The 27921-nt window shown below is 64.0% G+C and overlaps 1 protein-coding gene across 1 annotated transcript in view; it reads left to right on the top strand.

Annotated features, from left to right (window-relative positions):
* The window catches only part of Igsf21 (immunoglobin superfamily member 21), a 163095-nt gene that overhangs the window by 99115 nt on the left and 36059 nt on the right, over positions 1 to 27921 (top strand). The window contains exon 3 of the mRNA XM_026400855.2: positions 3901 to 4022. Within this exon, the coding sequence (XP_026256640.2) occupies positions 3901 to 4022 (122 nt within the window). The remainder of the gene's footprint in view (positions 1 to 3900; positions 4023 to 27921) is intronic.

Below are 27921 nucleotides of genomic sequence, written 5' to 3'. Positions count from 1 at the left end.
GTCTGGTCAGGCCGCCTCCTCTGCGTGATTGGGACGTTTTCCTGTTCAGAACAGTGTCCTGCCGGGACCCCTAGAAGGCCTACCCCAGGCTCCTCTGGAGCCTCCCTGCAGGCCTGGTCCGCGGCCACCGCCCGGCTGGTCAGAGTGCCCCAGGTGGACGGCGGTGTGGGCGAGCTCCGTCTCGGTGACTCTGCCTTGCGAAGCCGAGGGTCCCTCCTGCTCCTCAGCCTGGGGGCTCAGGCTGCCATCCCAGGTGCTGAGCTGGGGGTCGGAGCCGCGGACGGTGGAGGGCGCCCCTGCCTCGCGGCTCACGGTCAAGACCCTGTTCAGTTAAATATCCTGAATGAGTGAACGAGATCCGTCAGAAGCAGCCCTGGGACAGGGACGACCTGCCTGTCCCCTCCTGGGCGTCCCCTCCTGGGCGTCCCCTCCTGGTCCCCTCTCAGCAGAACACTGTCTCTTCTCCTCATCGGCTTTGCTGACTGTCCATCCGACCTGGCCCCACTCAGGGCCCTCGCTCACAGCGTCCCCTGTCCTGCCCTGGGCGGCTTTGGGGACAGCGCGTTCCTGGGCGCTGCTTTCTCTCCTGGCACCTTGCAGGGGGCCTCTGGCTCCTGCCGGCCTCTCGATCGGCCTCTTCTTTCATTCCCTGCCCGTCTGCCGCCCCTGGCACCTCAGCAGGAGCCAGCCTGCCCAGCGGCCAGCCTCTGCCCCTGGCCCTCTCTCAGGCCTGCTGAGGACGCTGCGCGAGCCCCTCCTACCTGAGGACCCGAGGTGGCCGAGGTGAAGTGGCTGTCCCAGGGCAGAGCCACGCACAGGAACCCAGGTGGACTGCGGGGGCAGGAAATGGGTCTCGCTTCGTGCTCAGAACCCGACCCAGGGAGAGAAGCACCGCCTCCCCCAGGAAGCCCTCCCGGGTGACCCTCCCTCCAGAGGGATCCTGGACATCACCAGGTGACGCTTGGCCAACACCAAGCTTTGGCCACCGCCTTCCTGGCTGCTCCCTCAGGTGACGGTGACCCTGCGCCTCCCGCCCGCTGGCCCCTAGTGGGCAGGCCCCGCACCTGCACCCCACTTCCTCTGTCCTGGGCCACCTGGGAAGTGTCCAGAGTGAAAGGGCAGGTGTCCGCAGGTGCACCTCCACCTGGCGCCCGTCACCCTCCGCCCACAGCCGGGACCCCCACCCCGGGACCCCTGACCCCAGGGTACAGAAGCCCCTGGCTGCCACCTGAGAGGGCCCGGCCTCCCTTTCCCGGGGCCTCCCTTGAGGCAGGGGGGGGAGATGACCGTGGCCAGAACCCGGTGTGCTGTCCCCAGCCTGTCACCCCGTGAGAGCCACTCGGCCTCCGCGGCTAAGGCCTAGAACGGGCTCCTCCTCTGCCCCCAGACGTGGCCCCAGAGAACGAGATGGAAACCTAGAAAACCGGCTCGTCCTTGAACCGCGCCTGTCCCTCCGCCTGTCCCTCCGCCTGTCCCTCCCCCTGAACCGGGATTTACGGCGGGACGAGTCCTGCTCCCTCCGTGCGGGGGTCCGCGGCGCGGGGTGCGCGAGTGTTTTCCTAGTAATAAAACCCGCGGTCCCGGGGATAAATTTTACCGACAGATTTTTTCTCTTTTGTGTAATAAAAAACATGGAGTAAAATCTGAGATGGGGGCGGAGAGGCCTGTGCGTTTAGGAGGAGATAAAAAAGCCGCACCCGAAGGGAGGCACCGAGATGGCGGGAGGCAGACAGGCCACGCCTCGACTTTATGGAGACCTGGGCCTCCGCCTGCCCTCAGCTCCTCCTCCAGCCCCTCCAGCCTCCTCCCTGCTCCCCCCTCCTCCTCCATCCTCTCCCTCCTCCTCCCTCCTCCTTGTCCTCCAGCCCCTCCAGCCTCCTCCCTCCAGCCTCCTCCCTGCTCCTCCCTCCTCCTCCTCCCTCCTCCGTCTCCCCCCCAGCCCCCTCCGTCCTCCCACGGAGCCTGGCACAGGCCAAGGGCACCCACCTGGCAGGATGGGCCGGGAGCCTGCCCTGGGAGCCAGGGTCTCCCAAGGACCCAGCAGGGGACCTTGGCCCAGTCCCTGTGCCCTTCAGGCACTGGGACACCGTCGTCCCTCCCAGGCTCTGGCCCCCGGTGCCATGGCCGTCTTGTGTATTGCAAGATGGTCGCCGCGTCCCCCGCCTCAGCGTCTGGATGCCAGGACCCAAGTCCCCTCCCCAGCTGTGACGACCCAGAGTCCAGCACTTGCCAAATGTCCCTGGAGGGGAAGGGGGACAAACCGACCCTGTTTGAAGGCCCTGGTCAGAAGGCACCTTGGTGGCTCTAAAAGGTCAAATGGCAGGCGCGGGGCTGGGCACAGGGGTGCGCAAGGGAGCCCCAGAGCCGTGGCCTGCACCCAGACGTGGAGAAGTAAGAGGGGGTAGAGGCTCAGACCCTGAGGCAGCTGGGCCCCGGGCTGCGGGGGAGGCAGGGAGGAGCCGGGTCCCTTCCCACGGCAGGCAACGAGGCCCACAGCAGTGAGGGAGTAAGTCCTGCTGCTGATCCCCCTCAGGTCCCAGAGTCAGTGGGCGCAGGGTCATCCCCTAACCGTCCCTGGTGCTGGCTGGAGCCCCTCCTCCTTAGGGAGCTGGTGTGGCCTGTGCCTGGCATACAGCTGGCGCCCCATAAACGCTGGCTGAATGTGTTCCCGGGCCACTGGCAGGCGAGGTGGCCTCAGCCAGGTGGGGTGCAGGTGTGCCTGGAGGAGCCTGCTGTGCGCTGGCCCCGTCCCCACAGCCCAAGGGCAGATCCCTGCAGAAGCCACCCTCTGCCTGGCCCCCAGGGCCCCTGGAGCAGCCCCTCGGCCCTCCCTGAGCTGCGGGCGCTGGTTCCCTGCCCAGGCCCAGGCGTGGTGCCGCGGAGCCCAGCTGAGCGCGGCCTGACACAGAGCTGCTGAGACAAGCGGAAACCGGCAGCGGCACCAGATAAATAATTGAGGCAGCGGCAGCACACACCTCGCTGCTCAGTGCAGTGACCCTGTCATTAGCAGGAGGGAGTGGGGGAGGGACACTGGGTGCTGCCCACCAGCTGGGACCCCCAGGCCCCTGCCTTCCTGGCCTCTGTGTCCCTGGGGACACGCGGCTCCCTCCTGGTCATCCGGGGCGAGTGCCCACCGGCCCCTTTCCCCACGGCCTCCCACCCCTGGATGGTCCTCGCCCTAAGGCCAGGGGAGTGGGCCGCAGGGACATCCAGCTCCTGGTCTAGGCCGCCCGCGTCCCAGCGCCCCTCCTTCCAGCACTTGGAGCTGGCCGACCACCAGGCCCAAGGCTCTCTCCTGCCTGGGCCTTCGCTCCTGCTGTCCCCTCTGCCCGGAGAGCAGGCCCTCTCCGTCCTGCAGGGGCCTCCAGACCTGGCTTCCCCGGGGACACCCTCCGTGACAGCCCCCTCCCCAGGGGTGGCCCCCGGCCCTGCTGGGCCCACCCTCCACGGAGGCATCAGAACCTCACGTTGGCTCGTCCGGCTCCGGTCACTCTGCTTGGCCCAGCCCCCACCCTCCTGTCCAGTCTCCTCCCCGTTCCTCTCCCCTTGGCCACGGCTCTGGGCTGGGGCAGCGGCCCTGTGGCTGACTCTGACAGCCCACGCTCCCCTGGTCTGTCCATGTCCCCAGGAGGTGCTGGCAGTTCCGTCCCAGGAGGGGGACCGCCTGATGCGTGGAAAGAGGCCGAGGGAAGGGCCAGTCTGCTCCCTCGTGGCTGAGGCCCTGGGAGTGTCCACTCTGCAGAGCCACCCCTGCCCGTCAGCGAGGTGGGGGCAGCGCCTCCTGCCCAGGACACTGCAGTGACCACAGGCCTCCCCCAGGGGCACCTCCAGACCCCGGTGCCTGGGGAGGGCCGGGTGGCCAGCTGAGCGCTCACAGTGGCGGCCTCTGTCTCTGTGCAGGTGACGGACGGCGGCACCATCAAGCAGAAGATCTTCACCTTCGACGCCATGTTCTCCACCAACTTCTCGCACCTGGAGAACTACCGCAGGCGGGAGGACCTGGTGTACCAGTCCACCGTGAGGTGAGGCCCGCCGGCACAGGGAGAGGGCAGGGGACCGCGTGGCCGCTGGGGCCCAGAGAGGGCGAGCAGAGCCCCCCTCGACACACAGCCAGCAAAGACCCAGCTGCGAGCTTGGGGAGGAAATGACCCCAGGCCACGGGGCTCCCGGGCCGAGGCAGCAGGGGCTGGAGGGAGGCGTCCTCCCGTGTCCCAGAGGCCAAGGACGAGCTGGTTAGACCCGTCTTTGGGAGTGTGTGCCCCCTCCTCCTCCCACCCAGAAAGACCCTGCCGACGGCCTTCCTCTGGCCTGCCCCACGCGCTGGTGTCTCCTCCCCTTGGTCGCCCGGCAAACTCCTCATCAACCCTCAGAACCCCACTCCGGCAGGCCCCGGACTCTGCCCCGCTGGACGGCTGCTCCTCGGCACCCAGGCTCCTCCAGGGCATCCGGCGGGGTCGGTGGAGTGCACACACACCCGGGCGCACACACACGCACACACACGCGCGCACACACTGGCACATGTGCACGCGCACACAAACACAGGACCGGCTCTTTCCCACCGCGTGGCCAGCTGCTCTGCCTGCTGCCCCGCCAGACGCTGGCCGCCTGCTCTAGAGCTGCGGGAGGACCCGGCCGAGTCGGGCACAGCGGGCACAGCGGGCACCGTTACACGCGCTCCCTGGGGTGGCGGGACCACGGGTGCCCGAGGCCCCGTGTCTTAGAGGCTGATCCCGGGGGAGGGTCTCACCTTCCCCCCGACCTGGGACCCGAGCTCCAGGAGGCCGAGGCTCCAGCCCAGCCCGGCGCGCAGTAGGTGCACGTGAGATCTGTGCCATCAGCAGAGGACTCTGGGCTGCTGGCCCCGGGACCTGGGGCCTCCTGGGTGAAGCTGGACAGCAGGACCAGAGGTGGCGGGGGCCTCACAGCCCTGTCTGCGGGGCGGGAAGGGCAGGTGCGCTGCTCCCTGGGGGGCCGTTGGGCGTCCCTCCTCTTGGGCGTCCCTCCTCCCTCCCGGGGCCTGGACCGTGCTGGCCTGGGGGAAGCTGCTGCCCAGGGCTCAGAGCAGGGTGAGCCCCAGCCGCCGCTCGTGCACTGGCCGTTTCTCGGGGACCAGGAGGCGCCACCTTGAAATGCTGAAGCAGAGGGGAAGGCCGAGGGGAAGGGGGTGAAGGCTCGTTTAGGGGAAGGGAGGCAGGGGGAGAGGTGGTCAGCGCCCGCCTCCCAGCGCCCCCGCCTGGTGCCCAGCAACCAGGCTCAGCCTCCAGGGCCACTCCTCGGCTCTCAGTCCCCAGCCCTTAAGGAAGCCCAAGGGCCGGAGCAGACCCAGCAGAGACCACGGGCGCTGGAGAGCCGCGTGCAGCCCAGCCCGAGGCCAGCCTTGGGCCCTGGGGGGCCTCGGGCCATGGCCTCCCCGCCCTCACTCCCCCGCCCCCCACGCAGGCCCAGGCCCCAACGATTGTGGAACTTAAGTGACACTCATGTCCAGTGGCCAAGTGCAGATGCTGGCCCCTCGGCGCCCTGCTTTAGAGGGGTCTCGGGCCGGTTCCAGGGGGATGGGGACTGGGACGGGGTTGCTGATGGGGAAAGGGAAGGCCTCCCGCTGGCTGAGGCCCCAGGGTGGGATGAGCAGATTCACAGCAAGTGCTGCCCCCGGGAGTCCCGCTGCCCCCAGGAGCCTGCTGTCCCCAGGAGTCCTGCTGTCCCCAGGAGTCCTGCTGCCCCCAGGAGCCTGCTGCCCCCAGGAGTCCTGCTGTCCCCAGGAGTCCTGCTGTCGGGGCAACCCCCCCACACACACACCCTAAAACAAACTCGTCTCTTCCGTCCAGCCTCCTGGTCACAGCCAGCCCGGGGGGATGATGCTCCTCCTTCTGCCACATCTTTTCCTGGTGTTAATAGAAGACCCCGAAGGTGGTGAAGTGGAGGGTCCCCCCTGGAGTGGCCTCAGACCCCCTTCTTTGGTTGACCATTAGGAAAGCCAAGGCTCAGAGAGGTTATGAACTTGCCCAAGGCCACACAGGGTCACTGACAGCCCAGCCTGGGGACCTGCAGCCAGGGCTCTGGTGGGGCTGGATCTCCTCATCCCTCTCCCTGAGCCCCGTGACCCGGGTGGTCTCCCAGGCAGGGAGCACCCCAGAGAGCTGGGCCACCCACTTGGTGGACTCGGGAGGAAGCTGCAGACCCCCGCCCCTCCCACCCGTGGACCCGAGGCGCAGGAGGGGCTGAGTGGCGGGCTGCAGGGCCCCTAGGGCTGGCTCAGGACGCGGCATTTACATATAAATGAAGATATTTACAAATTAATGCTTCTCAACAGGAGGATCCCAGCTCGGAGCCTCTGCCTGCTCAGCTGGGGAAAGTGGGGCGGGAAGATCACCAGGAGGCCGAGAGCAATTTCCCTGAGAGCTGCCAGGCCCCGGGGACTCCTCAGCTCTTCTGCCAGCTGGTGGCCCCAGGGACAGAAGCGGGCATCCGCCTGGTCCAGGGGCGCAGCTCAGGCACCGGGTACCCTGAGCTCTGGCCTCGGGCCCAGAGGACAGGTCAGACTTGTCGAGAGAGCCTTCCCCCAGTGGGTACCTCGTGGGCACGTCCCTGAGCACCGCTGGGAGCCTGGCACGGGGCGTGGTGCCCAGGGGGGCAGAGGGCCACGGGAAGGCACCTCGCTGCCACCCAGGAGGGAGACAGGAGGCAAGGGAAGCTCGTGCCACAGACGAGGGTCCCCATGGCCGTCGTGAGACGAAGGGCAGGCCGGGCACGGTGCCCGGAGAGCGCCCGGCTGTGCTGGAGCCCTTCAGAAGGTGGCCAGCCAGCGCCCCCCACCAAGGTGGCACTCGGCTGGGACCTGAGGGATGGGAAGGGACCGTCCTGGGAGGGACTGTGAGAGAGCAGGACCCGCCTGTGGGCCGCAGAGACCCCAGGGTTGGCGGGCAGAGCCTGGACCCAGGAGGATCCAAACAAGTCGCCCTGGAGGGCAGCAGCAGGTGGACAGGCCAGTGTCCAGGGAGAAGGGGGACAGCAGGCCTCAGAGGAGAGGGACCACCCTCCGCCATCCTCCAGTTTCCTTCCGACCCAGGGGACTTCCCGAGAGTTCCCGCAGGTCCTCCTCGACGTCGATGGACAGCAGACTGCGGGGCCCTGACCCCCGTGGGCTGCCCGTGGGCTCCAGGCCTCACCCCGGGCCTTGTCTGCAGTGAGGACCAGGAGCTGGGCCAGTGGGGGCGGTGGGCAGTCGGGGGAAGGGACCAGGGGCTGGGGGCTGGGACCTAGGGCAGCCCACACTTGGAGAGTCCCCTCAGGGTCCTCAGAGTCGAGGACACTCCTGTCCCCGGTGCAGGGAAGGTCCCAGAGCCCCCGTCCCTGCCGCGGCTCAGATTCCTCAGCTTCGGGTTCTGTGGCCAAGACGCCACATTTTGGGGGAGCAGCTCTGACCCCGTCCCTGGTGCCTGCTCAGCCTGGGGCTGCCCCCTGTGCACGGTGCCAGGTCTCCCGTGCCCACCTGCCCCCGTGTGCAGACGCCCCGAGAGCACAGGGCCTGGGCCTGTCAGTGTCTGGGGACCATGAGCCCCTGGACCAGCAGCGGGCCCTGCCACCGCACCCCACCCCGCAGCAGCAGGATCACACGCCTCAGGCTGGACCCTTCCAGGCCCAGTGTCCGTCCCCCGCCCGGCTGCGTCATTCATGTGTCACGAAGGCATCAAGTGACTCCCGTTTGTCAGGGACGATGATGGAGATAAAACGGTGAACAAGACGCCATCAGAGCTGTCCTTGGGAGGGTTATAATAGAGCGGTGAGGAAAGGCAGCCTATAAAAATGTGTTTGAAATAAAAAGGGAGCGTATTTACAATGTGTGACGAGCGTGATGAAGGAAATAGGGTGATGTGACAGAGAAGGACGAGAGCGGGGCGTCCAAGTAGAGACCTGTGGCATAAATGCAGCCAGGCAGGCGGGCCCGGGAAGGGAGGGCGTGGCAAGTGCAAAGGTCCTGTGGCCAGAGGGCCACATGGCCAGAGCACAGGAGCAAGGAAGTGAGTTGGCATCTGTTCCCAGTGACCTGGGAGCCATGGAGGTTGTGGCCTCCTGTGACAGGCCTTTAGGAGAGTTCACCCTGCATACCGAGTCCAGGGTGGGTTGGAGGGGCCAGGGAAGGAGTGTCCTGTGAGCAGTGTGTAGAGCTTCAGCGGCCAAGGCGGTCAGTGTCCAGGGGTCACGTTCAGCCCCTGCCCCTCCCTCGCTGCCCAGTGGCCTCTGGGTCCCTCCGAGGCTGTGTATCCTCTGCGTCTCGGTGTCTGCAGAACCTCGTGGCATTTGGAGAGGAACAGTAAATATTTGCAGAGTGGAAGGAGGGAGGAGGGCTGCAACTCGGAGTCAGGTCACCAACCACCCGAGTCACGGAGCCATCGCGACCCAGGGAAGGTGCAGCGGAATGCCACCAGGAATCAGGGAAGCGGCCACGGGATGACGGGAAGGTGGCATCTGAAGTGGCGTAGGAAGCATACGCAGGTCTTAGGCAGCGGGGAGCCGGGGGCGGGCACGGGAGGAGGAGGGCGCTGCAGGTGCCAGGGCTGGGGGGCGGGGGAAGTGCCCGGGAGGGACAGGGCCACGCCACGCAGGCAGACGTGGATCCCAAGTAGGCGCCTCCGGAGTCTGTTCTAACGGAAAGAGCGGCTGGGATTAGTCCAGAGAGCAGAGGGGTCTCCTCCCGGGGAGGTCGAGTGCCTGTCCTGCAGGCCGGCCACCGGGGGCACAGACTCCCTCCTCAGTGTCGGTACCGAGCAGCACCACCTGACTCCGTGGATCTGAAAGTCTAGATCTACAGCTGCTTCTCTCTCTGCAGACCGTGATGCCGTGGTCGGGTCATTTATTTATCTATTGGTGCCGGGGACTGAACCCAGGGGCCTTTACCACTGAGCCTTGTCCCTAGTCTTATTTTGTTTTGTTTTTGTGGTGCTGGGGATGGAACCCAGGGCCTTGTGCATGCCAGGCAAGCACTCAGCCAACTGAGCTCTATCCCCAGCTCCCAGTCTTATTTTGAGACAGGGTCTTGCTAAGTTGCTGAGGCTGGCCTCAAACTTGCAATCCTCGTGCCTCAGCCTCCTGGGTTGCTAGGAGGCCTGCACTACCACCCTACTTCTTTTCTCCACGTATAACGTGTGCTGCTTGCCCGTGAAACTGCCGTTCATTTACTTGGTCACACAGGAAGGGCGTGTTGAACGCCCACGATGTTCTGGGCTTGTGCCAGCACACACAGGTCCTGCCCTCGTGGAGCTGAGTACACTTTCTCCCCCAGAAATCACCCAGGGATGTGAATGACAGTGACGTTGTCAGAATAGCCCCGAACCCTCCCCAGCACTTTATTTATCTATTAGATTCCCTGAGTGGGAGCCATGGGAACCAGGTCCCCCTGTCCAAACCAGGCACCTGGAGGAAGAGAGCTGCAGTTCTCCCCCAGGCCACTAGGGGAGTTTTGGGCGCTCTCAGTCAGGCACCGCCACCGCCCACAGAGCGCTTGCGGCGGGATCTGTCCTGGCTCCCGGGCTCCCAGGACAGAATCTGATTCAGGCCTGGAGCAGGGCCGTCCGTCTTTAAGAACATCTCCTAGAACTCAGCAGTGCGATTCGGACATCCCTGCCCCACCCACCTTCCAGCTGCCCCCCAGTGCAGACTGGGGCCAAGGACTCAATGGGAAACTCCAAGGCACAGAGAGTGGGGGAGGCAGCTGGTCACCACCGCCCACTGACATGGCTCTGAGGCCCCCGCAGCCAGACCTCTGGGTCTGAAGAGGAGGAAATAGCCGAAGCACTGCCAGGCGCAGAGGCGCACACCCGTCAGCCCAGCAACTTGGGAGGCTGAGGCAGGAGGATTGTGAGTTCAAGGCCAGCCTCGGCAGCTTAGCAAGACCCTGTCTCAAAATAAAAAATAAACTGGGATGGGGATGCAGCTCCGTGGTGGAGCACCCAGGGTTTCCATTTCCAGTACCAAAGGGAAAAAAAGAGAAAGAAAAGAGGTAGAGGCCCACGGTACAGGTTGCTGCATCGATGGGCCGATGAGTCATCATCAAATAGGGAATCATCATCTCCGTCAGCAGATTCCTTCCCATCCATCATCAGGTTGAGCGCTAGCAACCCTCCCACGGAGCACAGATCTCAGATACGTTGAACCCTATTGTACAGATGATGGATGACGTGAGAAAACAGAGAGGTGCAGCCACTTGCCCATGGTCCCACAGCTTGTGCAGTGTGAAGCCTGTGTTAACGCCCAAGCTGTGGCAGTCCCTTGGGCCATGGGAGCCATGTCCATTCAATGGGCCATTGTGAGCAGGCTCTTCTGACCAAAAGTAATGAGTGTCCACTGCATGCCAGGACCAAAGTCCAGCACTGTAGATTTGGGTCTTAGTGAGGGAGACCAGCTGTCCACCCTGGTGCCTGCGCGCGTGCGTGCACACACACACACACACACACACCCAGACACACACACACACACACAACTGCTGCACAGGGTCCCTGCATGTCCTGGACAAGGAGACCACGTGACACCCAGGCTTGGCTCCAGCAGAGGGACTCGGAGCCACTGTCCAGCTCTGCCTGTGCCCCAGCCGGTGGCACCAATCCCATTGACCTGCCTAGAGGGAACTTTCAACCTGTGGATCCGGGCTGCACCACCGGAGTCCCAGGAGCCGCCACCCTCCCTCCGGTCCCCCCACCCCTCCTGCCCCGCGCCCTCCCTCCCCCACCCCCTGCCCTTCCCGGGGGCCCAGGGGTGCCCCAGGCCCAGCTCGGACGCCCGCCTGGCCTGGCTGCCCCTTCCCTGACCCTCGCGGGCGGCAGAGTCCTCCTGCCCGCTGCCCCCAGGTCTGCGCCCTCCTCCTCCCAGGGAGGCGGACAGGCTTCTGGGTCTGGGTCTCTGCCTCTGGTTTCCTCCCGGCCCATTCTTCTGCCCTGGGGTCCCCCAGGCCCTGCTCCCCGGGGCCTTGACCTGCCCTCTGCAGCGCCCTCGGCCTGACCTTGACCTCCCACCTCCCACCTCATGGCTCGGAGGTGCCCGAGTCTCCCCGGCAGCTCGGACCTCGACCTTCATGCCCAGAGCTGGGGGCGGGTGCTCAGGGAGGCCCGCGTCCACCCTTGGGGGCCGAGTCGGGAGGTGTTCACGGGTGGGTCTTGGGTCAGTGGAGACACTTGAGGCCAGGAGCTAAGGTGTGCTCTGTTGAGCCCCGGCTGCCCCTCCACTGCCCGGGCCCCAGCATTGCACACGGCCCGAGGGTCTGGCTGCCCTGGGAGGGACGCAGCACAGCGGTCTGCTGCCCTCTGGTGATGGACTGGGGTATTGCAACTGGGGGTGGCTGGCTGGTGGCCCCCATCTCCAAAGAAGGGTCCTGCCACTCCAGGGTCGGGACTCGGTGCCAGCCCAGGGTCTCGTAAAGTCAAATTACGAGCCCAGGGTTACCCGCACGTGGCACCGCCACCGTCTGTTGTCTGATGAAGTCCCGGCGTCCAGCCTCAGAGGCCAGGCTTGGGGACCAAGAGGTGGGGGGCTTGTCCTGCGTCAGGAGAGTGTCCCTCCAGCAGAACGTGGCTTCCGGGCGGCTTCCCTGGCTAACGAGCTGAGCCCATGCTGATGGGAGGACGGGAGGGGGCATGTCGGCTGCCTGTCCCCTCCTCTGGCAGGGGCTGGCCCGTGGCCTGGGCCTTGCGGACGGAGCGTTCTGGCAGAGGGGACAGTGAGGTCCCCACGGGAGCAGGCTCATGTGCTGTTGGAGGGTGGCGAGGCGGCCAGCCTGCGGGATGAGAAGCCCGCAGAGGCCTGGTCACAGGGCGCTGGCCTGGACTCCGCGGTGAGGCCAGTCTGGGAGGCCCTGAGGAGACCAAGGCCGCGGGACGCGCTGCGAGCCCCGGCCCCGCGGTTCACAGGCCACCAGCAGCAGGGACGCGGCACAGGGTCTGGAATAGCCCCAGGTGTCCCCACGCAGGCGGGCACCCGAGGTCCACTGCTGTGGAACATTCCGGGTCTTAGAGTTGGAGTTGCTCCAAGGGTGACCGGGACCTCGAGGTCCGTCTCCGTCCAGCTTCACCACTAAAGGGGGAGGGGGAGGGGGAGGAGCAGGGCTGCAGGACCCCAGGGAGCCGAGTGGGGTCCTCAGGAGAAAGGGACGGTGACCCCCGGCTGTGGCCACTGGTTTGGGCGGAGGGGCTCCTGGGACATGGGGAGATGACAGGCCGAGGGTGGCTCGAGGATTCCCAGCTCCATCTACACCAGCTTTGACACTCTTAGGCATCTGAGCAGAGGCAGCAAGTTGGCCAGGGAGAGGCTGAGGGAGCCTCAACACACAGGTGACATTTGAAGCCACTGCCCCCTCCCAGATCCCCAGATCCACCAGTCTGCAGCATCACCCAGGCCAACCCTCTCTTCCTCTAGATGAGAAACCAAGGCCCAGAGACTGTAGGTGACTTCCCTAAGGTCACACAGCAAATCAACTGCAAAATCAAAACTCAGCTTCTGAATCCTGGGGAAAGAGTTTCCCACAGGGCCCGGGGCAGAAGCCACACCTGCAGCCGGGGGCACAGAATGGCGCTGCGGAAAATAATTTATTTGTCTGCAGTCAGAACCCAGAGCTGGTAGGAATCGGCTACACAGTGCGCACAGCCTCCTGTTACTTCTAAGTGAAAAATCCGTCCCCAGCCTGTCCGCTGCATTACTAATTACGTAACCACTTTATTGCTGGTATTTAAAAAAAAAAACTGAAGGCTGAAAATGTCTGGGAGACCGGATGCAGTCAACAGTTCAGAGCGGAGTATTTGTCTCCGAGGTTATTTCTCCACTTCAGAATTTGCTCCCGGAGAGTCCAGCCTCCCCCTTAATATTTTATTGAGGTTTAATAAAATCCCCTGGTTTGGGAGAATCTCCACGGCGATCGTGTTCCCGGGGGCTGTCGGGCGGGACTGGCCGTGAACACCAGCCCAAGGTCTAAGAGGGCAGCAGGCTGAGAGGGGGCCGGAGGAGAGGGAAGTGACCTGCCAAGGTCACACGGAGGTCACAGGAAGCTCCAGTGGGGGATGGAAGGATGAGCCGGTGAACAGATGGACTGGGGCGGTGGATGTGTGGACAGATGGGGTGGATGGGTGGGATGGACAGACAGATGGACATGTGGGTGGACAGATAAATGGATGGATGGTGGATGGGTGAATAGGTGGATGGACAGATGGACAGATTGTGGGTGGGCAGGTGGATGGACAGATGGATGGATGGGTGGACGGATGGGTGGAGCAGAGTCCCCGGAGGCCAGGTGTGGGCAGAGGTGGGCCAGTGCTCCTGCCCGGGGCCCAGGTGAGAGGCGGCCATTTCCGCCTTGCCCTCCTCCCCGCTCGGCGGATGGTCCTGGGCACGTGGGGTTCTCCGTGGACCGGGCACCACTCCAGCCGCGACCCTCCGCCCTCCCGGCCCTGCCAGGGGCTTCCACACCCTGGGACCTAACTTCCCTGGACCTCGGCTTCCCCCGAGAGAGATGGTGGAGCAGGAGCCCGAGTCCTGAGGACCGGGGATGGCTGGGCTGGGGGTGCCGTCCAGCCTCTGTATGCGCCAGACCCTGTCATAGTGTCACCGTGGAGCAGTCCTACTGCTACCTCTATTTATAGGTGAAAAGTTAAAGCTCAGAGAAGTTAAGTGACCTGCCCAAGGTCACACAGCCCTAACTCAAACCCTCCACCTGGGCGAGAGGCCAGCAGCAGGGCACAGGCCGTCGGTCACTGCTCTGCTGGAGCTCAGCAGGATCGGGGTCTGGGATGTGGCCCCCAGCGCCCATGGCGGTGCAGCAGGCTGCAGGCCGCGGAGATCCATCTCTGCAGGAGCGGTCAGGAGGGTGGGTAGGAATCCTGGTCTTCACGTGGGTCACCCAGCGTCAGCACCTCTGGTGTCCCTAGGAGACGGTGGGTCCCCGGGGCTTGTTTAGGTGGCTTCATGCCTTCGGACTTGGCCTCCTGAGAGGGACACATTTCACACCAGCATGTGGCCGTGGTCCTGGGGGGCCTGCCATACAGGTGGCCTCTGGTGGCCCCAGGCGAGCGCCTGCTCCTGAGGATGGTCTCAGGGACCCTCCTCACTGCTCCGCCGTTTGACAGAGGCCCCTCCTCCCACCAGACTGCGGCTCCCGGGGGGAGGGCCCTGTCTGTCCCCGTGCCCGCCGCTGGCCCTGCTGAGCTCAGGAAGCCTAAGGGGTCACCAAGGGCCTCCTGGCACATGGGGCCCCGCTCCTCCTGACCAATCCTCCAGGCGCAGCGGGCCCCACGGGCAGGAGACCCTGGGCTTGCTGCACCCGGGTCTGGGGCGGCTGGGCTGGGGGGGGCTTGGTGAGCCCCGCCCTCGAGGGCAGAGGCCCAGCACAGGGGGCTCTGCTCCCCCGTCCAGGGGCAGTTGACCATGGCCGCCTCCCCAGCAGACAGGCCTGGGCTCTGTTCCCTGCCCCAGCCGCGGCTCCCACGCCCCACCTCCCAGGGGTTCGGGAAGGGAATGCAGACTCCTTTTTCTGGCTTGAAGTGAGTGTGGCACGAAGGCAGGGGGATGTCTGGGATGACCCAGGGAGGCTGTGGGGCCCAGCAGAGCCAGGACCTGAGGTGCCCACGGGCCACCCTTGAACTTCAGGCCGGCCTCGGGCTGGATCGGCCCAGGTTGGGCTCTCAGGCCGCAGCTCAGGGAGGACACCTAGCAGACCCTGCCCGGTCCCGGCTGCCCACGCTCACGTGGCCTCGACCAAAGATGGGCACAGCTGGGAGGGACTCCACCGAGTGCCACCAGCAGGCGAAGCCCCCTCGGGCACTGTCCTCACAGTCCCTGTCCCCGCTCCTGCCCTCAGAGCCGTCGAGAGAGGCCCGGACGTGCCCACGGGGCCCGTGTGTGAGTGGACGCCTCAAAGCTCTCCCGGGCAGAAGTGAGGCCGTCTTTGCCTTCATTTTTGTGGCCACCGCGGGGCCAGCGCCAGCTGATAGGGCCGCCAGCTTGCCGGCCAGCAAGTCCCGAGCAGAGGCCCTGAGAGGACTGTTGTCCCCAAGGAGAGGCCCATCCGCCCCTTCCACCCCTCCTACAGCTGGGCGACCTGAGGACCAGGAGGCCGCATGCTGGGCCCAGGTCAGGCACCCGCCCCCCATGCCCACCGCTGGCCAGGACGGAGCCAGGATTTGAACCCAGCAACCTGAGGCCGGGGCTGACCTTCCCCCTCACCCACACTCCCTACCGTCCCCACTGGCCCGGGGATCCCAGGCCTGCCTCTTCTGAGACCTGGGGCACTGGGCAGGTCCCCTGGCCTCTCTGAGCCCTGCGGCACCCATCCCAAGACAGGGCACTCGGCCTCCCCACCAGGTGGCCTTGCTCTCCTCAGCCTCCCGCCCAGGGTTGAGGCCCTGCCTCCTCTTGCCTCTGCACTGCCTGAGGCCGGACCCCCCAGGGTCAGCACGGGGTGGCCTGGGAGCCGACGAGGAGCACGGGACTCCGCAGAGCGAGCTGGCACCGAGAGGCTGGCAGGCAGAGCGTCTCCGCACCATTACCTGTCCCCGCTCCGTCCCCAACCCTGCTTGCTCAGACTTTGCGGCCAGCTGGAGGGGTGGCACGGGAGGCCCAGGGGGCCTGGACCCACCATGAGCCTTCTTTAGAGGCCACTAGATGCCCTCCGTCCTTCCCATGGGCCTCGGCCCCTGCATCTCAGTCTCCCCCGCCTCTTGGGACCACGAGGACCCTCGGGGCCCAGCTGTGCCACCCGCCCGGGATCTTTCCCTTCACCCCACGGTTTCACGTACCCAGTGAGGCCACTGGGTCTCTGCTGGGACTCTGCCCCCTGCCTCCCGATCCTCAGGCCCCTCTGCCAAGCCCCTCTGCCACCTCAGGTCCCTCACCGAGGGTCCAGGTGCTGGGTGGGATGTGGAGTCTCTGGGGACACATTCCGCCTCCCCAGCTGTGGTTGTCCTGGGGACAATGATTCTCCACGTCTGTCTCTCCTCGTCCCCTCTTCCTTCCTGGCCTCTGGTTCTGCATCAGGGTCAGGCACAGCTGGACAGTGGCCTGGGTCTGTGGCCCTTGCCCTGCGTCCCCCCAGTCCTGGATGGGCCTCACCCGCCCGCTGGCTGTGGACCCCAGCTGTCCCTCCCGCTGCTGGGTGACGTGGAGGGCAAGCGAGGACCTGGGGTGGGGGGAGATGCCATGTGGGTCACCTGGAGTTAGGCTCCCGACCTCTGAGTCCCAGCTGGCCGCTGCCGGGCTGGGGGACGCGGGGAAGGCTGGCCCTCTGTGTGCCTTGGCCCCCCACTAGATGGGGGTGCTCACGGGCACTGGCCGTGGGGCGTGGTTTGGAGGCTGAAGTGAGGCACCGAGGTTCTCAGGGCTGGCACGGGGGACGGGCGGTCGGTGGTGACCAAGTGCTGGGCCTCAGCCGGGCTTGGGTCCTGGCTGCGTCCCTCAGTGAACCGGGAGCCTGCGCTGGACGGGCGTGGCGCTGGGCTCGGGGTGACCCCGGGGAACTGTTCTGGGGTCCGTCCTGGTGACCTGGGGCCCCGGACTATCATCATCGTCCCATGGAACAGGCGGGAACTCTGTGGCCTGGACACGTGGAGTTGTCCCGGGGGCCACATAGCGGGGACTCGACCGTCCAGGGGAGACGTGAAAACTGGGCTCTGATCCAGTGAGGCCGCGGGGCGCCCTTCCCTCCTCACCTTAAAGCTAACGAACAGTGAATCAGACGGATGGGAAGACCGCGCCGGGCCTCGGGATCACTCCCACGCTGGGGCCAGGCGGCGTGTCCGGGGGCCTGTGGCTGGAGTGGGTGGGGGCGGGGCTGCACGAGAGGGTCTCGCAGTGGGACCCCTGGTCCACCCAGTCTCCCGGGCTGTTCCCACGGGCCCCCGGGGGACGATGCCCGTCTGCTGGGTCTCTTCTCCGCACCTCTGCTCCCGTGTCCTGTCCTTGGGGAGCGTCACCTGACCTTCCAGTGCAGCTCGGTCAGGTCCTCTGCCGTCGCGCCCACCACACCCGCGTGTCTCAGGAGACCTGTCAATCAAATGCGTATCAGGGGGCCAGCTCCGCCCATCGGCAGCACCCGGAAGTGGGGTCCACGAGGCCAGGATGGTGTCTGTCTGTCAGTCACTGTCGTCTCTCTGGTGATCATCCCGTCATTGAGTGGTGGGGGGCAGGCACTGCAGGTGCATCGTGTGCCTGGGTGGGTGGGTGGAGGGGGGATGGGGGATGGAGGTGGGGGGGTGGGGGGTGGTGGATGGTGGATGGGTGGATGGATGGTGGGTGGTGAATGGTGGATGGTGGGTGGTGGATGGACGGGTGGGTGGTGGGTGGTGGGTAGATGGATGGTGGGTGGATGGTGGATGGGTAGATGGATGGTGTGTGGATGATGGATGGATGAGTGGGTGGTGGATGGTGGATGGATGGTGGATGGTGGGTGGTAGATGGATGGTGGATGGTGGTAAATGGTGCATGGTGGATGGGCAGATGGATGGTGGGTGTATGGTGGATGGTGGATGGTGGATGGTGAGTGGTGGATGGTTGGTGGATGGTACATGAATGGTGCATGGTGGATGGATTGATTGGTGGATGGTGGGTGATGGATGGTGTATGTTGGATGGGTAGATGGATGGTGGATGGATGGTAGATGGATGAGTGGATGGTGGGTGGATGGTGGATGGTGGGTGGTGGGTGGATGGTGGATGGTGGGTGGTGGATGGTGGATGGATGGTGGATGGTGGGTGGTAGGTGGATGGTGGATGGACGAGTGGGTGGTGTGTGGATGGTGGATGGATGGGTGGGTGGGGCATGGGGGGGTGGACTGACAGGCCACGGTGGTGGTGAGGGGGTGACTGGTGGAAGCCCCCGCGGTGCCTGGCCTGGGGACGCGGCTCACTGTCAGGGCAGAAGCAGGGGGCGCAGGGATTCCCAGGGCCTCTCAGGCTCCCCTTCTGGAAGGCAGAGCTCCTGCTGGGAAGCCCAGACCCGCAGCCAGCCCCAAACCAGAGACACGGCAGAAGCAGCGGGTGGTCAGCCGTGCCCGTCACTGGGCCTGGCTCTGCCAGGCGATGACGCAGGACAGCGGGGCAGGGTGCCCTGGAGACCTCCGTCTCTGTCAGAGCAGAGCTGTCATCGTCCCCTCCTTCCTGGCATGGGCGTGGCCAGAGCCAGGACCACGGAGAAGGAGTTCTGGAGTGACACTGAGGGAGAGGACGTCCCTGGGCCTAACGTCACCGTGGCCTAACGTCACCGATAGGAGACTGGGGAAGACGGTTCCAACCTGTCCTTGGCCACAGCGCCCCCTTGTGGCGGGGCTGAGACCTGCCCACCTGTGCTCCTGGCAGCTCTGAGAATCAGGGCCACCAGACCTAAGGGACAAAGTCGGGGACAGCAGGAACTGCTGGGAAATGCAGACGCTCAGCCCGGGGTCCAGAGCTGCCCCACCCCGGTTCTCAGTGTGCCCCCCATGAGTCCACGGTCCTGAGACCTCCGGTTCCTCCCATCCCCCATCTCTGAACCCACGTCCCTGTCCAGGCTTCTCCAAGGACAGCGAGGACAGCAGGTGACAGAGGAAGCACCAACACCAAGACAAGCAGGTGTGGTGACGGTGACGCCACGGGCCCTGAGGACCTCCGACGGTGGCCGCCCACTCGATCCTCCAGAGCCCACGGGAAGGGTTCTGTGGTCACCCAGACTTCAAGGTGGCAATGGAGGCACAGAGTGGGGGTGCGACTGCTCAAGGCCACACAGCGTCAGCAGGGGAGTGGGTTGGGAGGAGCCGGCTGGGCTCCGGTGTCCGTGCTCCCGGTGCCTCGTCACCCGCAGGCTCTCATGGGGTCTGGAGGACTGTGGGAAAGGTCACCTGGAGGTCACCTGGGCCACAGCGGGCGTGGGGACCCGGCCAGGATGTCGAGCCACACCACCCCCAGGGCATTTTCTGGGCAGCATCATGGGGAACCAGGGAGGGCACCGAGACCCTCCCAAACTCACGGGGGGGGGGGGACACGGATGGTGCTCCCTTCCCTCTCCTCACCCCCAGCATCACCAGGACACATCTCCTCACGCTGGCAGTCGGCAGAGGGAACAGATGGCAGCGGCTTGGGTTGGTGGTGACGCGAGCCTGCCAAGCCGCTGCTCACTCCCCAGCCCGTCTCTGCCGTCGGGCGAGCGAGTGTGCACGCATGTGCTGTGTGTGTGTGCATGAGCATGCAAGTGTGGGCGTGCGTGTGTGTACCTGTGTGTGCGTACGTATGTGCGTGCGTGTGCGTGTGGGTGTGCCTGTGTGTGTGCTTGTGTGTGTGCCTGTGTGTGCGTGTGTGTGTGCCTGTGTGTGCGTGTGGGTGTGCCTGTGTGTGTGCTTGTGTGTGTGCCTGTGTGTGCGTGCATGTGTGTGTGCCTGTGCGTGCGTGTGTGTGTGCCTGTGTGTGAGTGCCTGTGCGTGCATGTGTGTGTGCCTGTGCGTGCGTGTGGGTGTGCCTGTGTGTGCTTGTGTGTGTGCCTGTGTGTGCGTGCGTGTGTGTGTGCCTGTGTGTGTGCTTGTGTGTGTGCCTGTGTGTGCGTGCGTGTGTGTGTTTTGCAGGGACGGTTTCTCTGGCTTTGGTGAGAAGCCACAGGCTTGCCCCAGGAGTTTGAACCCACGGGGTCTTAGGATAGGACCTTGTACCTGGAGGTGACCACCCACGCCCAGCTCTTCCACGGCAGGATCAATTCTGAGCCCCAGATGGCCCGGCCTCTCCTGGCTGACCCTCCCCGGGGCCTCACTCACAAGCCACGGGCTCACAGGCCAGTCAACAAGCTCCGCTTGACCCACATTGAGTTTTTTTAAATTAAAAATCAGTTTGTTGGGGCTGGGGCTGGGGCTGGGGCTCAGCGATAGAGCGCTCACCTTGCACGTGCAAGGCCCTGGGTTCGATCCTCAGCACCACATAAAAATAAATAAAATAAAGTTATACATATATAAAGAATTTCTTAAAATCAGTTTTCTGTTAAATCAATGACAAATTTCTGAAAATCAAGAGCATTCACGTACCCATCCATATTATCGCCTTCTCTTTAAAAAGCTGAAGATGTGGCTTTATTTTTTCTTTCTGGTTATTCCCAGAATATAATAAAAAACAACCATAAATAGTGTCTGGATTTAAGCCAGAGAGTGGCGCCTGCCTTCCCCACGGCCAGGACTCGTTGGCACTATAGGCAACAGAAATCCAAAACACTTGTGTCTTAAACGAGACAAAAATGTGCTCTCCTCTCTGCAGAGAGACCCAGCTGGCCGTCCAAGCCACTCAGGACTCCACGGAGTCAGGGACCCCGGCTTCTTCCCTCCTGATGTCCCTTATTTTCAGGCTTTCCTCCAAGTCTAAGAAGGCTGCAGCAGCACCAGCCTGTAGGTTACATTCCAGCCAATAGAAGGGAAAGGGGAAGCAGGCCACACTCCCTCCTTTAGAGAGCCTTCAGGAAGTTGTACCTGGTACCCCACTTACAGCCCCTCGGCCAGGACTTCATCACGCGGCCCCCCTGCTGCAAGGGTTGCTGGGAAATACCTTCTTTACTCCCGCCAGCCAGGTGGCCCGCTAACTCTCTTGGTTGCGTAGCTGTCCTCTGAAACCCTGGGGACCCCAGCTGCTCCAGATCCCCGACTTTTTCAGAGCCTGGGATACTTGCATATACCTGGGCGGTCCTGAGGACGGGACCCTCGTCTGGGGAGGAATCTCATCGACGTTTCAGACACAGTGGTGCGCGTCGCCCGAGGGTAACTTGATGCGATCTTTTTAATAATTCCGTGCGTGAAACGAGGTTTCACAGTGTGGGACTCTCCTCTCCTGATGTCATATTGATGCTCCAAAAGTTTCAGACTCCTGAGCCTCTCAGATTTCCGACTTGGGGGCTGGGATGGCGCAGCCGCGTCATTAAAGAACGGGGACCCGTGGCCGGGAGCGTCCGCTCCTCACAGGGGACGAGGCTTGACTCTGTCTCGGCCTCTCGGCTTCTGTTACTTCCCGGGTATGTTGTCCCCGGCTGTCAATATGATGGTGTCCAAGTGCCTAGTGACGTGCGTCCATTCCTCCCCCGGGGTCCCACGGCCACCTCCCTCCCGTCTTCTGCTCAGGGTCCAGTGCTGCCTCCTCCCGAAGCCCTTCCCGGACACTGATCTAAGATCCAGGCACCGGCCTCCCCCTGGTCCCTCCGGCCCGTCCAGTCTTCGTTTCCTAAACAACATGCCTGTCCTCACGGACTGGCTGCAGTTTTTAAAGCTCCCTCGGCCTCCCTCGGCCAGCACGTGGGCTCCACCATGGTTTACGTCTGCAGGACTAGGACCGGTCCTGGCACATAGTAGGTGCTCCGTAAAAATGTGTCCAAGGAATGAATGAAGAGCGACCGGAGCCTTCTCCTCTAAGCGCCGGGCCCTCCCTGCCGAGGGTGGGAGCAGGTTAGGAAGCGCCCTCCCTGCAGTTTCCCGTGGCAGGGAGCCCGGAGCCGAGCAGGCAAAGATAAATACCTATTACCTCGGACGGGATCTGGGGCCAGCGGGCGTCCCCGCATTTTAATTTTGTTTTGACAAAGAGGCTGCTGGGAGAGGCTGGTTCCTGGCTCCTCTCTGCGGTGGCCCTGGGCGCCCTGGCCCGCCTTTCCCGGCCGCCAGCCCCACGTGGCTCCGGACGGGGAGACCTAATCAGCCTGCCCTACTTTTTGAGCGGACCTAGATTGAAGGCTCGGGTTTGGGGTGGGCTGACCTGTTTAAGAGCCTTAAGAGGGAGCCCGGAGCTTCACATTTCCGCTGCCAAAGTGCAGCTGTTTTTAGCTCGGCTTTGATGAGGCAGCGGGAGTCGGGTTCGGCCCCGGGTCACCCAGGAACTGGCCTGCAGGTCCCCAGGCCCAGCCGCGGCTTGGCACCGGCAGGGAGGGAAGCGCTGCTCTACCCTGACCGTACTAATTGGTCCTGCGCTGCCGCTGTCCCTGGGTCATCGCAAAGGAGACAGGTCTCCAGCCGCTCTCAGCTGATGCATCCTCTTGATGGGCCCCTAGGGCCCCACGGACCTGAGCTCCAGCCCTAGGCCTTCGCTGTGTGACCTCGGACAAATAGCTTGGCCTCCCTGGGCCTCAGTTTCCTAATCTGTGGAATAAGGTCTGTCTTTCTGATCTCCCCGGGCGATCGCAGGACTCGATGACAGACCGTCAGGGCTGGAAGCCATTTCACCCCAACTCTCTCCCTGCAGGAAGCTGGGCTGGTGGCCAACCTCGCGGTGGGCCAGGCTGGCTCAGCCCCCGGCAGACGGGGCGTCTCTGAACCGCGGAGCGAGGCCCGCCGTCTGCTTTCTAGGGGTCAGGAGCCACCTCTTTGAGCCTTTCTGGTCCTTTCCTCCAACTGTGACTGCGCAGTCTGGCCTCTGGGTGCTTGGGTGTCCCGTCAGGAGGGCACACGCGACAGATGCTCCCTGGACTCTGCTTCCAGGGAAAATGTGGCTCCTGTAGGGAAAGGGGCGCTGCCCCGGGGCGTGCTCCTGTGGCTGGCGGGAGGCCCAGAGCCGGGTCCTTGACGCCATGATCTCAGCACCCCGCCTCCGTCCACTCGTCCCCCGTGACTCTTTCCAGTTCTCCGTCCACTCGTCCCCCGTGACTCTTTCCAGTTCAAAGCCGTGTTTCCGTTCTGCGCTGACCCGTGGAGGGACCTCGCAGGGGCCAGGGCCACTCCCACGCCCACCCACCCCCAAAAGCATGGGCCTGGGCCAGGGTCTCGTCCTAGTGCGTAAGGGCCGCGAAAGAAGACCCCCCGCCAGGCCGCAAGGGACAGCAGGCTCCCCTGGCCGCGTTCTGGGCCCTGGGACATCACGGTCACAGCGGTCTCTCTGCCTGGTGGGGACTTGCCTCCTGCCCGAGCGCCGTCCTCCTCAGTGGGTCAGAAAGTGCTGGGCCCTCCCGACGTGGAGGCCGCGAGGCCCCTCTGGGGGCTCTAGGATAAGGGCCAGGTCCCCTCTGGCAGCCTCCATAGGCTCCCGAGCCTGCACAGTGGCCAGGAGCCCTAACAGTGAGACCAGATCAGTGCCAGGGTGAGGCCCAGCTGTGCCCCAAGTGACCTGGGCCAACAGCTTCAAAGAGCATTCCTGGGCCTCCGCCACCCCAGTCAGGGCAGCACCACGGCCCGTGTCCTGGGCTTGTTCTAAAGTCGTTGAGGCCAGCCTCAGCAACTTAGTGAGAACTTGTCAGAAAATTAAACAAACAAACAAAAAGTACCGGCGGTGAGGTGGAGGCTCAGCCGAGTGGCACAGTGTCCCGCACGAGACCTTGCACACAGCAAGGGCCTGGCCAGGTTCGCTGTAGGAGATGAGGGTGACTAGAAGAGGAGGCCGGGAGCCGGGGCAGGCTCCTCCCTCCAGGGCCTCTCCAGCTGCCCGCAGGCTGCCTCCAAGGGCTGGGTCGGCCTGGCCTGCCATCCCAGAGCGGGCGGAAGGGAGATTCCTGCAGAGGACGAGCCGGCTCAAGGGGAAGGAGGGAGGCCGCTGCCCGCGCCCTCAGCCCTCCCGCCTGCTCACCGCCAGCTCCTCCACCTGACCCCCTTCTGGCCAGCTGCCTACTCTGCCCAGAGTCTTTTTCTAAGGTCCACGTGGGCCAGGCCCTGTGCCCACGGGGCCAGGAGGGCATCCAGGGGAGAAGAGGGAGAAGGAACCCTGGGCTGCCCCCGCCCTTGCCGGACCCCGGGGTGAGCGTCCTGCAGTGAGGGGCTCAGTGGGTCCGCCAGGCCGGGAGAGAGCGGTTTCCATGGCAGCCGCGAGAGGCTGGGAAGGAGAGGCCTGGGCAGGAGGGGCAGGAGCAGGAGGAGCGGAGGGAGGGCCGGAGGCGCGGGGCCCAGCCCCCCCAAACCCGTCATCGTCCAAGTCCCCGTCACTGGCCTCCTGGCCTTGGGAACCCCAAGCTGGGCTCTTGGGCTTTTCTGAGCGGCAGATCCCCACACCGAAACGGGCCCTGGCCAGGTGCCCGCTGATGAGCCGCGGGGGGCCTCTCCAGGGCACCCAACAGGCAGAAGCTGGGGCTTCCAGGTGGCCTCCTCCCTGGCCCATGGCCAGGACGCAGCAGCGGGGCCTGAGAGTCGGAGGCCCCAGGGGGTCCGGAGCCCAGGTCCTGCCCGCCCAGCACAGGGGGCCCCTCTCAGGGTGGAGGCGGGACCCGCGGCCTCCTGAAGTGCAGGGCCGGGCCTGGGGGTGAAGGGCCTCCAGAAGGAGGGGACAGGAGGGGACAGAGGGGGCTGGCTTTGATGAGATGACACAGAGGTGTCGTACCCGTGGGGCAGTTTCATGATGGAAACCCCTTTCAGGTGGAAAGGGGGGTGGCGGTCACACTGACGGCTTCCTAAAGGCCCTGGGAAGAACAGGCTGCTCCGGAGCCCCCCGCCAAGCATCCTCCCGTCGCAGCCTCCCCAGGAGCCGGGGACTTGAACCCAAGCGCTTCAGCTCTGGGGGGGAAAGGGCAGGGGATTCGTCCGGCTCGGAGCCGCGGCCCATCAAGTCAGACGGCTGGGGGAGCCGCACACCTACTGCCCACCCACGGCCTCCATCCAGGCTCCTGAGCCATCGCCAGGCCACCGACCTCCAGTCACCTGTGGGGCCTGCTGTCCTCCCCTGTCCCCAGCTGGTGATGGACACCTGGCCCAGAAGCTGCCTCCCCTCCCTGGGTCTGCCACGGACGGCCCCTGGCCGTGGGCAAGTCCCTCCTGTCCCTCTTGGGTCCCGCTTGCTGAATGTAGGGTAGCGAGCCACCCTGACCTGCCCGGGGCTGGGACTTCCCGGGACAGGGAACTCTCAGGGCTAGAACTGACAACCGCGACCCAAGACCAGCAGGTCACCCTGGTAAGGGAACCAGGCGCCTCCAGAAGGTGGATATTGAAGGAAGGAAGCTTCTCGGTGTCCATCCTGTGCCCATAAGACGGACCCTCCCCACTTCCCCGTCCCCTGCCTCTCTGCCTGGCGCTGTGCCCACGACTCCACCCCCGAGGCCTCCGCAAAGTTTTGTGTCTGTCCCTGTGTCCCTGCAGTTGCACCTCCGTCCTCACAGGCAGGTGGCCCAGGGACGTCACCCTGGACATGGCTTTGGACAAGTCCACACCAAGACAGACAAGGTGGCCTGTCTCGGCCCCCTCTGGAGTCTGGCGACCTTCCGAGCTGGGGTCTAACGTGGACCCCGTCCAACAGGCCAGGAGAGATGCGAGGCGTCAGGAGCTGGGAGACAGGGATGGATGGCCCCAGGGCCGGTCCCCAAAGGCAGAGGACGAGGCTCAGCATTTAGTGACTGCAGAGGGGTCCTGGTAGAGGGCTCTGCTTGTCTCCCACCAGTTTTGTGGCAGCCTCTGGTGGTGGAAGGGACCCACCGGGGCTCTGAAGTTGACCCTCAAATCATTTCCACTTGACAGTATCTACCAGGCCCCCGTCGGGCGCCTGTCAATCACCAAAGCAGCTCCGTGTGGGGAACCCTCGGGCTCCGCCCAGACCTACCGTCTCCCCAGGTGATTCCCAGGAGTATCCCCCCTGCCCCTGGGGTCTCCTGTGGAGGACCGCACCCCAACAAAAGGCCTGGGGTGGCCTGTCCTGCGCCTGTCCATCTGTCCTACCAGGCCTGCCTGTAGCATAGTTGCTGCCACCAGAGGCCATTTCATCCCCCAGTCCTGGGGGCTTGCACGGAGGACAGCCGGGGACAGGGGGCGGCCAGGGCTGGCCCACGGGTACGTATCTGGGCCACTGGACCAGGCAGGCACAGCGATGACTCCCACCCCAGCCGGGCTCCGCGGGCGGCACGGGGACCAGGGTGGGGAGCAGAGACATCGGCTCCCTCCTTTTCCACAGAGCAGCAGACCTTTCCAAATGTCTGATTAGCAAACACCCCGGCAGCACCCAGGGCAGCCAGAGGCTTTACGGCCATTTTTATGACTGAGCCTCGCGGCTCTGGGGAGGCTGCAGGCTGCTCAAACGCTGCCCCCACATCGGAGGACGCGACCCGCCCTTGGAGAGGAGCAGGTTCCAGGGAGGGAGAAACGGGGCGCGGGGAGGGGGCAGCAGCCCGTGGGGGGCGGGTGGAGGCAGGAGCAGTGGAGCTTCCTGACTTCACACTTGGGATCCTTCCAGAAGGGGGGGCGGCGCTGGGCTGATAGGAGGGCGCGGGGCGGGGCTAACCTACTTGCAGTGGAGCCCTTCTGGGCCCTGGAGCCGTTTCCATGAGAACAATAGTTAACAAATGAAAAGTCTCTCTCATCTCTTCATTAAAGCCCAGCCTCAAAGGGCCCGTCTCCACCTGAAGCCTTCTGCTGGCCCAGAATGAGGGACCGTGGGTATAAATGAAGACGTTTGAATCACAAAATGCCTTTTAAATAGGGTGGAGGATACAAGTCGGGGCCTGAGCAGCCTCCGCATTCGGTCGCTGGGTTTTGGCAAGAGCTGCCGGCCACCCGCCATTCTCCACCCTCCATCTGTCCCTTTCTTCCTCCTTCCTGGACCCGGGCCAGGTCTGACTCGCCGTCACATGGCTTGGATTGGCTCCTGGGGTGAATGGAAGAGGACAGGCTGGATCCTCATGGCCGCTGCTGGGTCGCTCTGGCGGCCGGATGGGACAGGGCAGCCTGGGGATGGGGGTTCGCAGGGAACTGGTGGCAGGAACAGAGACAGAGACGGAGGCTCTGGAGGGAACAGAGGCGGGATTGGGGGACGGGAACGTAGCTCCCTCTCCAGCGCCTGCTTCTTTATTTCTCATGGCGGCACCCGGCCCCTGAGCCCTTTCCCACTGGGCTCGCGCTGGAGGGCAGCCCTGGGGAGCGGGAGTCAGAGGAGGCCAACAGGCCCTGGGAAGCCACTTTAGAAAACAGCCCGCAGCGTCAGACACCAGCCAGGCCACTCTCCAAGGGACATGAAAGCCAGGGTCCACTTGTGGGCAGCAGGTGGCCGCTGTGTTTGCAGGGACCCATGCTGAGAGCAGCCCGAGTGCCCACTGGTGGGCGAATGAGCAGCGAGTCCCAGCAGGAGGGGAAGAGCTGACCTGGCTCAGGCCTTGCACGTCCCCCAGAGGCCTGTGTGGTGAAGGCCTGGTCCCCAGCTTGGCCCTGTTGGGAGGTGTGGGAACTAGAGGACGTGGGCTTAGGGGGAGGTCTTAGGGCATTCACTGGGGCCAACTTTGATGGGGATAGTGGGACTCCAGACCCTTCTTCTTTCTGTCCACGGCCACCACTAGATAAGCCACTTTGCTCGGCCACCTGCTTCCCTGGACACAGGCCCCAAAGCAACGGGGCCAACCAACCATGGGGTGATGCCTCTGAGACTGAGCCAAAATAAACCTTTCCCTTTTTAAAAAGTGATTATCTCAGGCATTTTGTTACAGTAATGGAGCACAGAATCCAAACAAAAAATTGCATGCACTATATGATACAATTCATATAACATCCCAGGAAACATGATTCTAGTGTCAGAAAGCAGATCAGACGGGGTGGGGGGTGGATTACAAAAGGGCAGGAGGAGGCTTCTGGGGAGAGGAGGTATTCCTTATCTTGATTGAGGCAATGGTTCCAATAGGTTGAAACTCATCAAGTGTGTAAATGTTAAATATGCACAGTGTATTCTCTCGTCAGTTATACTGCAATAAAACTGTAAACAAAATTTAAAACAAAGCAAGAAAAAAAGGAGAAGATCCCAGGAGACGTTAGTGTTGCAGAAAGCTAACCTGACACATGGCAAGACCCCCAAGACCCAGCAAATGAGGTTGACCTATGTCACGATGACCTTGATCCTGGGCAGGTAATTAATGTCCAGCCTGCTGCCTCTAAGGGCCGAGGTGATGGGAAAGACCACTCCGTGGTGCTGCCATTCAACGTAAAGCGCGTCTGTCTCTCCTCACGGTGTGCTCAACATCAAAATCAGTGCCTGGAATGTGGTTGGCGCTTGTGATTACTTTAAAAAATATCATCAATTAGCG

Source organism: Urocitellus parryii, assembly GCF_045843805.1.
Source record: "Urocitellus parryii isolate mUroPar1 chromosome 11 unlocalized genomic scaffold, mUroPar1.hap1 SUPER_11_unloc_1, whole genome shotgun sequence".
NCBI lineage: Eukaryota > Metazoa > Chordata > Mammalia > Rodentia > Sciuridae > Urocitellus > Urocitellus parryii.
This window is presented reverse-complemented; position numbering and strand designations above follow the sequence as displayed.